General features: G+C 48.4%; 1 protein-coding gene across 6 annotated transcripts; it reads right to left on the bottom strand.

Annotated features, from left to right (window-relative positions):
- Positions 1 to 3,920: 3,920 nt before the first annotated feature.
- Stx4 (syntaxin 4) lies at positions 3,921 to 13,705 on the bottom strand. 6 transcript variants are annotated; one of them, NM_031125.2, is made up of 11 exons: positions 12,126 to 12,187; positions 11,831 to 11,932; positions 11,652 to 11,751; positions 11,439 to 11,513; positions 10,346 to 10,416; positions 7,201 to 7,309; positions 7,054 to 7,130; positions 6,712 to 6,849; positions 5,384 to 5,494; positions 5,215 to 5,313; positions 5,102 to 5,131 (listed from the first exon to the last, which is right to left on the bottom strand). In NM_031125.2, the coding sequence occupies exons 1-10, from the start codon at positions 12,153 to 12,155 to the stop codon at positions 5,230 to 5,232; spliced, it is 897 nt and encodes a 298-aa protein (NP_112387.2). In that variant the 5' UTR covers positions 12,156 to 12,187; the 3' UTR covers positions 5,102 to 5,131; positions 5,215 to 5,229. The 6 variants fall into 6 exon arrangements, with proteins under 6 accessions (XP_038948240.1, XP_006230407.1, XP_006230408.1 ...); XM_039092312.2 differs by lacking the exon at positions 5,215 to 5,313 and having other exon boundaries at positions 3,921 to 5,131; positions 12,126 to 13,705; XM_039092320.2 differs by having other exon boundaries at positions 4,895 to 5,313; positions 12,126 to 13,705.
- Between the last annotated feature and the right edge of the window lie 183 nt (positions 13,706 to 13,888).

Raw genomic sequence — 13,888 nt, 5'->3', positions numbered from 1 at the left:
AACATTAATTGATATGGCAAAAGCCTTGGAAGACATGACAATTTAGACTCGGCAGAGGAGAGTCTGCCCTACAGCACAACTGTCATCTGTGGAGCTGTGCAACTAAAGACAGGCTGCAGATGTAGCTTGATGTCTGGGTGGGTCCTGGGCAATCACAAAGGAATTTAGTTTTGTTTGTTTGTTTGCTTGAGACAGGGTTTCCTTGTGTAGACCTGGCTGTTCTGGAACTCACTCTGTAGACCAGGCTGGCCTTGAATTCAGAGATCTGCCTGCCTCTGCCTCCGAGTGCTGGGACTAAAGGTGTGCACCACCTGGTCCTGCAAAGGTGGTTACTGGAGGGACACAGAAGTAACTGCTAGAAAGCAGTGCAGACTGCTGTGCGCTTGGGTAGAGCGTGGGCCACCAGCCAAGGAACACAGCAGCTATTAGACCTAGAAGAGAACAGTTTCTGTATCTGGGCCACCAGTGGGAAGCAGGTTTGCACACCTTGGCCTTGCTGAGGGACAGTGGCTTTGGTCTTGTCACCTCCAGAATTGTGAGAGGATAACTGTGGGCTGTAAGCCTCTTAGTATGAGAATCTACCTTATCAGTAACAGAAGACCAGGTGGGCATGAAATACATGCTTGCAATTCCAGCACCAAGGAGGCCACACCAAGAGAACTAGCATAAGTTTTAGGTCAACCTGGGCTAGTGCTAGAGAGAAGGCTTGGCAGTTAAGAGCACTTGCAGAAGACCTAGGTTTGGTTCCTAGCACCCACATGGTGACTCACAGTAACTCATTTCAGGGATCCACAACTTCTGATCTCCCATCAACATGGTCTACATCCATTCGTGCAGGTAAAGCACTCATGCACATAAAATAAAATTTAAAATCTAAAACTAAACTAGCCTGAGCTTTATACATAGTGAGACCCAGTCTGTTTCTCTCTCTCTCTCTCTCTCTCTCTCTCTCTCTCTCTCTCTCTCTCTCTCACACACACACACACACACACACACACACACATACACACACATACAACTTAGAGGGGGGAGGGGAGTGAGGGGGAGTATCTGTATTGGCTGCAACCACAATTGCCACTGGTTCGCCAATATTAATTCTCCCCTGAGTTTACACCACAGGCCAAAAAACATCATCAGCCCAAGCTGGCCATGGTAGTACCTTTGGGTAATCCGTGAACTCAAGAGGCTGACTCAGAAGCACTGGGAATTCAAGGCCAGTCTGGTATTCAGCCAGTCTCAAGCCAAGAAGCAGTTACAACTGTAATCCCAGCTCCCATGGGAGGCTAAGGGATAAGGGATGCCAAGAGTTCAAAGTATCCCTGGGTTACGGAGTGAGACCTGCCTCAAAAAGCCAAAACAACAAAACCAGGAAACTCTTACCTGAGCAATAAAGATGTTCTTTCTCAGAAACATTTGTAGCTATTTCTGGTGATGTGACTTATATTCTAAGAAGATTAGAACAAAAATCATCTCTATGACTTGGGCTACCATTTCGAGGAAGGACAAACTGTTCCCTTACAAGGGTGGGGATGTATGTGGCAGAGGGCCACCTTGAGGGTAGTTTTCTAGATAAGGGTGGTGTCCTAGGGAAGGAACAATATAAAAAACAAAAACAGCAACAAAACCTATCCTTGGATCTCTTGATTTCATTGGACAACTTTATACTAACTTGGACTTTTAGGGTTTACTCTGAAAGTCACTGTGAACTCATGGTAATCCTCTGCCTCAGTTTCCTGAGTGCTAAGATTTCAAGCATGGCACCATACCCAGAAAATGTTAGCTATTTACCTATTCGGTTCTGTTAGGTTCGTGGGACAACTGTGACATTCATAACTCATTACAGAAATGCTTCCTCTCTAGCTGTGATTTCAGGCAGCCTGTCTACTGATGTCTTGGGAGTACAGACTGTTAATCCTTTTTTCCACATCCCCTCAACTGAACAGCTTTGTTAGGAGATACTATGAAGGTTTTTTACAAAAGGCAGGAATTGTACACTTGATATGGCTTTATCACTGTTCATAGTTTAAATGTTACGATGTGTGTATATGTGCACGTGTGCATGTTCATATATGTGCGAGTGAACACAGGTCAGAGGATAGTTTTCTACCTTCTTTGAGAGGTCTCGTTTACCAGGCTAGCTGGCCCTTAGGCTCTTGGGGACTTTACTGTCTCTACCAGAAGCCTCCAGGGATGACACGAGTTATCTACCATATTTGCCTCATGTGACTTTTTTTCTTAAGATTTATTTATTTATTACATGAGTACACTGTAGCTGTCTTCAGACACACCAGAAGAGGGCATCAGATCCCATTACAGATGGTTGTGAGCCACCATGTGGGTGCTGGCATTTGAACTCAGGACCTCTGGAAGAGCAATCAGTGCTCTTGACCACTGAGCCATCTCTCCAGCCCTCATGTGACTTCTAAGGCACTGATCTTCCCTTCAGGTTAGTAGAAAGTTATCTGCCCATTCACTGAAGTTTTTGCTTAAAGCTCTTCTCAGCTGTATCTCCCTACACACCCACTGAGGTCATGTTTCATGTTTCTCAGGCTAGCCTCAAGCCAAGGATGACCTTAAACTAATCCTCCAGCCTCTAGGTCTGCTTTGCCACACGTCACCTCCCTCCCACCCCCATTCTTGTTAATTGACATAGCCTTGAAGGAGAGCCCTGGCTTGCCCTCCAGTTTTGTTATGTAACTCACACTGGCCTAAAAGTCATAGTGATCCTTCTGATTTAGCCTCCTGAGTTTTGCGATGACAGGTGTATGCCATCATATGTGACTATAAATAATGGCTCAGTGGACAACAATGCTTGTCTCCAAGCCTGGTGACTTGAGCTTAATGGGGTCCCATCCCATGGAAGGAGAGAACTATGGTCTTTTGAGTCATTCTCTGACCCCCACACGTGTATACAAATAAATAAAATTATTAATAAACTTTAAAGACAGACATCAGCTGTACAGATGTCAATGTCCAACATCTGTATCAGGTCAGTTGGTGCCTTGGTTGTGTTTTACCTTGAGGGCAGTGTAAGAATATGGACAATGGTGGCCGACAGGCCAGGGGTCTGCTGGAAATGGAGGTCTTGGAGAGAAAAAAGATGGAAAAAAGGGAATCCCAAAGTCCCCAGAGCCAAAACTACATTTAGTGTTCAGCCAAGACGCCCCTGGTTCTCAGCTGCCCATCCAGCTCGGTCATTAGTCAGCATCTGCCCACTTCAGGGGATGAAGCCTCTTCTGACTCACTTCCACTGCCATTCCCCAGAAGCCCAAAGCCATTCACCTCTGTGGAAGTTTTACCTTGTCTGTCTGTCTGTCTGTCTGTCTGTCTGTCTGTCTGTCTCCAGGGTTTTTCTGTGAATCACACGGTGATTCTACTACTTTTGGGTGTCAGGGGACTGCATGTGGTGCCCAGCACATACTACTTCCTAAAATGAGCCACTTTATGCTGAAGGAGGGAAAAGTCCTAGGCTGTCAGACCAGTTGTTTCCCAGTTGAGATCAACATATATCCGGCACATAGACAGCAAGAGGCATGCAATCTCCCCAGGCCAGATGAAGGCAGGCAGGAGTCCCTCCTAAAATAGTCTGGAAGTGCACACATCTAGCCCTTTCAGGACCGTGGAGTCTCATGGGACTGAAAGCAGGATAGAGAGCCTTGGAAATTGAAGCCAAAGACCACTGACTAACAAAGACTGGGCCAGGGGCAGCTTACTTCTGAACCATGTGGCTTCAGGAAAAAGCTATATCCTTTCCCAGTAACTAGGTACCTGGACTAGAAGCCCTTCAAAATTCAGAATCAAGGGAGAGCAAGATGGTTCAGCAGGTATAAGCATTTGCCACACAAACCTCTCAGCCTGAGCTTGACTCTGGAACCCACAGTAGAAGAGAACCTATGCCCCAAAGTTGACCTCTGCATGCATGTATGCTGCTATGTACACACACACACACACACACACACACACACACACACACACACACACACACAGAGTTTCTCAATGTAGTCCTGTTGTCCTGGAACTCACTATATACAACAGGCTGGCCTTGAACTCACAAAGATCCACCCACTGCCTCCCGAGTGCTAGTATTAAAGGTGTGCCACCATGCCAGGCTACACAATTATTTCTCCCTCCCTCACCCTCAAGACAGTCTTTCTATGTAGCCCTGAATGGCCTGGAATATGCTATGTAGACCGGGCTGGTCTTGAAACAGAATCAGGGCCTATATCTCATGTGCCTTGTAAAAAACCAGGTTCTGGACTCCTCTGCCTGCTTCCACTGGCTAATCCCCATAAACCAGATAGCTACTGTGAGGTGATGAGTCTCTTAAGGACTCCTCTTACAAATGGCTATGCCCATCTCTGCTCATGGGACCTGGCCGGCTGGTTCCTCTGCTAGGCAATTTCTTTCTTTTTCTTTTTTTTTTTTTTTCGGAGTTGGGGACCGAATCCAGGGCCTTGCGCTTGCTAGGCAAGCGCTCTACCACTGAGCTAAATCCCCAACCCCATGCTAGGCAATTTCTTATGCTGCCTGTTTCCATTACATTTTGACATTCCACACAAACATTGTCCCCACTAGGAACTTCTCTTCCTGTCTGTGTAAGTGTTTCTCAAGATGTCTCTTCCTCTCAGAAATGCCCCAGTATCTCTCACGTATATACCTTACCCATGTCCCAGCATTGAGCTAGGTAGCCTCTCACTTTAGAGATATGTAGTCCCAGCTGTGAGTGCTGCCTCTTCCTGCCTACCTCACCCACCCTTGGATGCTCTTCTAGAGAAGTCTGGTCTGAGCTTGCTAGCCTGGGCCAGTGTCAGCAATGGCCACGGGAAAGGAGAATGCATACTTGGAGGCCTAGGCCAGTCTTTCCTGGAACACACAAGCACAGCTGGCTCCAAGCTTCTGGTCTTTTGTTTTTTTGTTTTTTTAATTTTTTATAAAACCATATGTCCCAGACAAACAGGACATTGGAAACTTTCTCCCAGGCATTGTGGCCTGAAGGGAAGGACTCCATGAACGAGCAGCTGCCAACCCAGAAGAGCCATATGCCCTTCTGCACAAGGGCCAGTGTGAGGGTGGGTCCAGCTGGAGGCCTGCCCTGCCTCCACAAATGCTGGGTCTCTGTTTCTCCCAGTGCCTGCAAGGGAAGGAGAAAGAAATGGGTCTGACAGGAGGTGGGAAGGCTGTTGCCAGGGATGGGGCAGGCCCGCCATATCTCACCAAGAACATGTGACATTATCCAACGGTTATGGTGATGCCAATGATGACAGCCAAGATGAGAACAGTGACAGAAACACAGATGGCAATCATGACCTTTTTCTGTGGGAGAGGTAGGGTCATGGAAAGTCACCCTGGCGTGCCCAAGGCTGGGGTCAGAGGCCAGGCTTACCTTCCTCGCCTTCTTCTGATTCTCTAGCGCTATCTTGACATGTTCTTGCCCACGTTCCACATAGTCTGCTGAGCTCAGAATGTTCTTTTCGATACGATTGATCATCTCTCCCTGCTCAGAGAATGACATAGTTCAGGGGGGTTGGGTAACCAGCCACGGAGGTGAGAACAGTTACTTGTCCATTCTCGCCCATAATAACCAAGACACTTTTTTTTTTTTTTTTAAAGAAAGAGCATTTTATTTGGAATGAAAATATAGAACCCATCTCTGCTGCTTTTTCTGGTGAGGGGGGCAGTGGGTTGGGCAAGTCGAGGAGATGGTCCCTTAGAGTACTTGGGAATTTGCCTTGGTACAAAAATCTTCCAAAAGCCAGGTGGTGCTTCCAACCTGGGCCCAGGCTGTGGAGAGGTGCAAACTGGCCATGACCTGCCACAGAGGCACTGAGCAGCAAACTGCTTGGTGTGACCTGGCCACAGAAGCTGACACTCTTTTTTTTTAGGGGAGGGGAGGCTTAAAGACAGGGTTTCTCTTTGTAGCTCTGGCCATCCTGGAACTAGTAGACCAGGTTAGCCTAGAACTCAAGAGATTCACCTGCCTCTGCATCGTGTGCTGGGATCAAAGGCATGCACCACTACTGCCTGGCTAATCAAGACATTATCGGCAGATAAAAAGCTACACTGACAAAGCTAAGGCAGACCAGAGCTGTTGAGAGTAAGGCTTCTGGCCCCCACCCCGTCAGGCTGTCCATTCTCTGTTCCATTGTCCTACATAACCTCCATTTGCAGCAGAGGCCTGCAGCCATGGGCTCATAGGACTAGTGCCTTTCCCATAGCTAGTAAACTTTTGTCTGAATTCATCTATTTTTCTAGGCCAGTCTCCATCCCTGTCCCTGCCTGCTTCTGGTACTACCAGCTTAGGTCCTGGTGCTGCCACTGGATGACAGTGATATCCCATGACTGCCAGCTGAGAATGCAGAGGAGAATGGTCAACAACTGTGCAGCTCACCGCAGAAGGTCAGGACAGGGCCGTTCTAACCTAGGAGATCAAGGGGTTGGCCCTTTAGGGGCAGCTTCCACAAGAGCTCTAACAGCATTAGGGGGGCTTCCGTCATAGAAAGAGAAGCCATGATTAAGGCATGCCTAGGTGAGGTACACACTGGTAGCTCAGTGGGATGCCATCAGGGTAGCTGTGAGTAGAACTTGGCTAAGGATGGAAGTGGAGGTCACCGAGAAGCATGCCCAAGCTTGGAAGAGCATAAAAGCCCAGGAGAACGTCAGCTCCAGGCCAAGGCTAGGACTAAAGGTCGCAGAGGGCTTCTAGGCACGCACCTGCATCTCCACCTCGGTAGCTAGAAAAGTGAAGATCTCATGGAGTTCACGGATGCTGCGCTCCAACTGCTGGATCTCACTGTGTCGCGCAGAGATCTCATTCAGGGCCTGCCGGGTCACCTGTGTGTCCTTCAGTATCTGTGGGGACAGCCAGGAACTGGAGATGTCAGAGGGAAACAAGCATCTGGTTCAAAAGTTTAACTGAGCTTCTCAAACAGCCCTCTAACCTATGAAGCCAGCATTCTAACTCATTCCCGACTGGGCCCTGGCCTGCCTTGCATACAAAGAAACCAGGACTCAAAGATGGAAACCCACAGAGGAAGGATGGCTGTGGCCACTCACATTAGACACAAACACCTCACTCTGCCCACTGTCCAGCATCTGCTCCAGTTCCTCGTCAGACACCATTCCAGCATTGGCTGTAACAGAAAGGCCAGTTCAGAACCGATCGGGGCCCCCAAACCCCAAGGACAAGGTACCCGAACTCACTGATCTTCAGCTGCCGCCGAATGCGCTCCACGTTCTTCTCTCGGTACTCGGACTGCATTGAGTTACACTTGTTGATGAGCTCCACAAACTGCTGGGACAGGACCCCATGCTAAGAACAGAAAGTCTAGCTGGCATCAGCAGGAACTGCCACGAGGTGGTGGGGCCATAACCACCTTTTGATCTCAGCAGACTCCCTCACAACTCAGAAAGAAAGCCAAAGGTCTTATCAGGGCGCCCATGACACCCATAACTGCTTCTTCCTACCCACACCTCACCACCTCCTTCCTTCTCCTTCCTCCAGTGGTTTCTCCCTCAACAAAACATGCTCGCATCTGCCTTGGCACAGTGCTCCTCCTGCCTGGAACGCTCATTCTCAAGCACCCTTAAGTCGTCAACCATTTATTGTTTTCAAATTTGTATTGCTTTGTGTGTGGATGCTTTGTGTGTGGGTGCTTTGTGTGTGGGTGCTTTGTGTCTGTGGGTTTTGCCTATTTGTTCATCAGTGCATCACATGTGCTGCTGACGGTAGAAGCCAGAAGGTGTCAGACTCCCAAAACTGGAGTTATAGAAGGCTGTGAGCCACCACGTGGGGGCTGAGAATCAATCCCGGGTCCTCTGAAGAGTAGCCAGTGCTCTTAACTGCTGAGCCATGTTTCTAACACCACCTTACTTATTTTTTGTTTGTTTGTTGGTTTTGAGACATGGCTTCATCTAGCTCACACTCAGCTTGAACCCCTGATTGTCTTTCTCTACTTTCCAAGCACTGGGTTACAGGTCATGTCTGGCTTCAACTATTTCTGAGTTTTTGATTTTGATCTTATTTATTAATTATTATTACTATTATTTGGTTTGTGACTGGGTTCCATATAGCCCAGGCTGGCCTGCTAGCATCACTGATGTATACCAACAGAGAGCTGTCTCATGTGGTGGTGGAAATCTAACCAGAGGCCTGGGTATGCTAGACAAGCACTCCAACTGTTTAACACTCCCAGGTGGAGCGGGACTGTGCAGATGGCTGAGCTATAAAAACACCGCTGTGCAAGCCTGGAAACTCACATCCAGTGAGCCTAGAACCCATCACAAGCCTGATGTGTGTTGTGCCTCTGTGATCCCAGCATGCCTAAGGTGAGCTGGGAGGCAGAGGCCAGAGGGTCACAGTGCAGCAGCAGTCACACACAGACCCCACCTTGGCAAGAGGAAAAGAGGAAAACTCATTCCTCTGACCTCAACATGAGCACTGTGGTGTGTGTGTGCATTCATTCACACACATTCACAGAAGGAAAAGTAGAGGAGCTCTTTGTATCACTGCTGATTAAAAACAGGGCCTCGGGGGTTGGGGATCAGTAGAGTGCTTGCCTATCGAGCGCAAGGCCCTGGCTCCGAAAAGAAAAAAAACAAAAAAACAAAAAAAAAAACAGGGCCTCGGGGGCTGGAGAGATGGCTCAGTGGTTAAGAACACTGACTGCTCTTCCAGAGGACCTGAGCTCAATCCCCAGCAACCACATGGTGGCTCACAACCATCTGTAATGGGATCTGATGCCCTCTTCTGGTGTATCTGAATTTACAGTGTACTCATATATATAAAAACAGGGCCTCAAGCATGCTAAGCACATAGTTCACCTCCTCCCCTCAGTTAAATTACATTCCTTCCCTCTGTCACCATAGTCCCTCGGTTTATGCTGTTTTGTCTCTTAATACTCATTAGATTATAAAATGAGTTAAGGCCAGTGTGGTGGCCTACGCGTTTAATCCTAGCCCTGGGGAGAGAGACACAAGTTGATCTGAGTTTGAGAGCAGCCTTAGCTATACAGTGAGCTCCAGGCCAGTGAGAGCTAGTTAGTGAGACCCTGCCTCAGTAAGTAAAAATGAAAATAATTTACTTATCTGTTGAGCAGATGTTTAGTTCAGGGAGTGCGCAGGCACTCGGTGTGCATGTGTTGAAGGCTGAATGTCAGTGTTGCTGTGTGGACTGCAGGTTCACGCATGTACCAGTGTCACTGAGCCACTACCATAGTACAACAGGGTCCTCTCACATCAATGACCTCCTCGTGCTCTCCTGAGTTCCCACTCCTGCGTGCTTTCGAGATGCCCAAACCTCCCTACCTATTCCAACCCTGGCCTCCAGAAATCCCACTCCCCACTCACTCTGCACCAAGCAACCGGAGGGACCCATCAAATCACAGCAAGGCTCTTCCCTAAGACACTACCTGACCTGGCTTCCTTTTCACTGCTGCCCCAGAAGAATTCACTTCTTTTTAAATTTTTTTCTCTAAAATATATAAAGACTTTAAATATTGTTATGATTATTTACTTTTTGATTTTGAATATTTTTATGTGATTTTTATGATTTATGAATATTTTTGTGCGTGTTCATATGTAAGTAGTGCTGGTGTCTGAGGTCAGAGGCCTCCCCCTAGGAGCTGGAGTTACAGAGGGTTGTGAGCCACCTAACATGGGTGCTGGGAACAGCTGAATTCGTTCCTCTGAGAAAAGGGCTCCATCTCTCTAGCCCCTAAATTCTACTTTATTATCTAGTGTGTGCTGGGGCAGGTATGTGTGCCAGGGCACACATGTACCAGTCAGAAGACCCTGCAGGAATCAGCTCACCTCCTCGGGGGACTGAATCAGGTTACCCTTACCCACTGATGTATTCTGTCACCCTTTCATCTCTTGAATTCTAACTATGGGGCCAAGGATGTCCTCTGGAAGGAAAGTAGCCGGTGCCCTTAACCTCTGAGCCATCTTTCCAGCACCACTTGTCACTTTTGTTTGATTCTTCTTCCCTTGGGCAGAAAGATAAGGCACTAAGTGCTACATGAGAAATATCTTTGATCCTTAGTCAGAATGGTCCAAATTCCCTGTCTCAGTTTTGGGAAAGTATGTGTCTCACACCAGACCTGTCATGTCTGACACAGCAGATTATCTTTGAATGGAGGAAACAGGAGGTTATAATGGATTGAGCATCTTGAAATTTGGATTCTCTACCTACACCCAGTTCTTTCTCTCTTGAACTTAAGCTTCTTCATATGGAAAAGCATCAGGACAGAGATCCCAGAATCAAGGCTCTCTACAGGCTCCACAGCCAACAGTCAGTAACCTAAGAAACACTTTCCAAATTCCTTAGTCCTAGGAAAATGAAAGTCACCTGGGTTTTCTTCATTCTTGTGTTGACTGAATTATAATTCTCATCAGCTTCTTCCTTCTGGGGCTCTATGGCTGTGGGAGAGATATAAGGATGGATAGAAAGAGACAAAAATTGTTGGGGAGGCCAGCCGAACTCTGTTTGAGGTTAGCCTGATCTACATATTGAGCATATACAACCCCATTAATAAAACTGTAAGACACGGGGTTGGGGATTTAGCTCAGTGGTAGAGCGCTTGCCTAGCAAGCGCAAGGCCCTGGGTTCGGTCCCCAGCTCCGAAAAAAAGGAAAAAAAAGTAAGACATATAATAATAAAACACTCTAAGCGAATTTTTAAAAACTGAAAAGGGGGGGTTGGGGATTTGGCTCAGTGGTAGAGCGCTTGCCTAGGAAGCGCAAGGCCCTGGGTTCGGTCCCCAGCTCTGGAAAAAAAGAACCAAAAAAAAAAAAAAAAAAAAAAAAAAAACTGAAAAGGGATCAGAACACAGGGCCACATCTCCATTCCAGCTACACAGCAAGGAGGTTCTTGTCTTCCTAAAATTTTTATTACAAAGTGACTATGAACAGGAATGTATTTTGGTATAATACATAATGTTGGAGGAGGAAGAAGAGAAAGAGGAGAAAAAGAATGAAGGAGCAGGCCTTTCATTTAATCTCAGCGATCAAGAGGCAGAGAAAGATGGATCTCTATGAATTTGAGGCCAGCCTGGTCTACATAGGAAGAAGAGGTGGGGGAGGAGGTGGAGAGAGAGAAAGGAGGAGAAGGGGGTTAATTCTGAACTTCTGAAAGAAGTTTTTCTTTGAATTACGTCAGAGGGTTCCCACAAGAAACCTCCTAAGAAACTCATCTGCCTGTAGAAAAAATTCACACTGGGCTGAAAGAACGAAAGCAGTAAGTAGTTTTGAATTCAAACTTAAAATAACAAAGGAATCTGAGAGGCCATAATGTGCTCTGAAAAGTATCATAGCTTTGATCCTAGACCCAGGTCTGCTGTGTGACCTGGATATCACTTGACTGTGTATGCAACAACCAGATACACCAGCAACAGGACTGATCAAAGGGAAAGATATGGCTGAGTCCCTTGAAGTTCATTCACCTTTTAGCTGTGCCCGGACTTCTCTCCCCAGCTGTTTGATCTCCTCTCGCAGGTTCTGCAGGCCCTGCTTCATGCCTAAATGAGAAAGTCAACACTTCCAAACCACAGCTTCTACCACAAACCAAAACCAAACCCACCCTGGTCATCACCTGAATAAAACTACAACTCCCATAATTCACCGGGCTGCCTGCGTGAGCCCGAGGTTTCGCTTACTCTCCTCGGGAAGAGGCGTGGCCAGAATGGTGACCTGCTGTTTCTCCAACTCCCGGACTTTACTCTCCAGTTTGGCCATAGTCTGCCGAATTGTCTGCACCTAGGAAGGATCACCGAGAGGGCTGAAGACTTAAGTGTCACTCTAGTGCGCCCTACTCCTCGGTCCTCCTAACCCTTACCTTCTGGAAGAACTCGTCGTCCGGGCTGCTCAGCCGGGCGGCACCTGAGTGCACCACCAACGCGACTCGAACCTCATCTTCATCGTCTGAGATGTTATCCCCCTGCCAGGATCGGAGTCATTGGCACCACTTGCTCTCTGCGGTTCTCGTCCCGCAGGAACCATGGGCTTCCGGGATTTTCCTTCCTGGCCCTCAGCCACCCGTCCCGGACCCAAAACCAGGAGTCCTCACTCCAGCGCTCCCGCCCGGCCCCACTTCTCCATTCCAGAGTGTCTTCACGATCCTATTTTCTCACCTGCCTCAACTCATGGGTCCTGTCGCGCATGGTGGCCGGAGTGCCCTGGACCTGAGCCCAAAGGGCCTCAAGGTTCTAAATTTGGAAGTCCTGCACCTCTCTCACACTTGACACCCCCTCCCTCACCTTGCGAACTCCAATACCCCCAGGAGCCGCCAAAGGCCACACCCCTTTCACCATCCACAGTGGTGGGGAAGAACCCGACCATAGGACCCCCAAAGTTCTACAGGTTGGAATTCCCTTCTCTTCCCCCCATCCTGCTCCCGCGACTGCAACCCCGCCCCTCGGAGGATGATTCGGAGCATGCGCGCGAGGCCTTGTCTCGTCCTCGCTAGAGGGAAAGGCGGAGGTCGGAAGCAGCAGTTGCAGCGGAACGGAAGCGAGGCTGCCAGGCTCCAGAGCCCGCCCTCCCCCCTCCTTTACCGGAACATCTCATATTGGAACTGAAATCTAGTTGCCCAAAGGGTTGGGAATGCGTCATCTGCACGCAGTCTGAGAGCCTCGTATCTCACATCACCCCATGGCGCCCCCTCATCACGTGACAGGCCGGGCCCAGCTCCGCGGGCTGCTCGCCCGACAGCCAGTCACGTGTTCCGGCGCTGTCAGCGACGTCTCGGACCTCAGTCTCGCGACGTCCCTGACACCCCAGCGTCTGAGCTGTGCCCCGATAGCTTCTTCGAGGTGGGGAAGGGTACACTGCCTACTCTCAGCCACCTACTGACGATACTCTGTAGAATTCACTTTTTTTTTTGCTTTGTTTTAATTTTGGGTCCTAGGGCGTGGGCAAAGTGAAGACTTGCATTTGGGGCTGTCAGGATCATGAGACCTTGAAAGTCAGAAAATAATAAGACCCGAGTCTACAGCGTCAGAGAATTGCAGGGTTTTGTAGGCAGAGAATCTGGGGGTGGGAAGTGACCTCAGCCAAGGTGGAGCTCCCCCCGCTGCTCCCTCGCGTCCTTCTGGCACAGCCTCTGACAGGTGGGCGGCCTATGCCCTGCATGAGCATTGCAGTCCCGCTGAGCTCGCTACCTTCTGAGCAGCAAGATGATTTCAAAGCAGCTCAGACTGAAAAAATGTACTCGTTACCTCCGCAGCCCTGCCTTACAACTGACGTCTGAGCATGACTTGCTTTTCTTTAACGGAATCCCAGCACCAAATTCAGTAGCTTGCACATACTAGGCCCCCACAGAAGATTTGATCCGAATATTAGCCTTTCCTGTACCTGCAACTAAAGCCCGTGGCTTTCCGATCTTCAGGCTTCTCTCACTGTGCCATTTCCCCAGCTTTGGAAATATGTTCACTTGATACATTTATTGGACACATACTATGGAATAGATACTGTTTCAGGGGCTGCAACATCTCAAGGACCAACAGACCAAAGTCCCATGCACTTGTAGAGCTTCCATTGTATAGAAGCCCCCAAAGCCCCTCAGCAGGTGTCAGAACAGCTAAAAATGGATATTCAAATATCTGAGAAAAAGTTCAAGGGTTGGGGATTTAGCTCAGCGGTAGAGCGCTTGCCTAGCGAGCTCAAGGCCCTGGGTTCGGTCCCCAGCTCCGAAAAAAAGAAAAAAAAAAAAAAAAGTTCAACAAAGGAAACGACAGTCAGTCCCTCCCTGGTTCTGATCGAGAAACCTAGATTTCTGAGTCTGAGTTGCTATGGAGTTTTGTCTTTGGACCTTGGTCTCCCACCTCTGAACTAGGTGTGAATGCAAAGGATTGGGAAGATTATCAAGACTGGAAACTGTCACGTGCTGCCTGAT

Source organism: Rattus norvegicus, chromosome 1, assembly GCF_036323735.1.
Source record: "Rattus norvegicus strain BN/NHsdMcwi chromosome 1, GRCr8, whole genome shotgun sequence".
Taxonomy (NCBI): domain Eukaryota; kingdom Metazoa; phylum Chordata; class Mammalia; order Rodentia; family Muridae; genus Rattus; species Rattus norvegicus.
The sequence above is the reverse complement of the archived record's forward strand: the minus strand, read 5'-3'. Positions and strand labels throughout refer to the sequence as shown.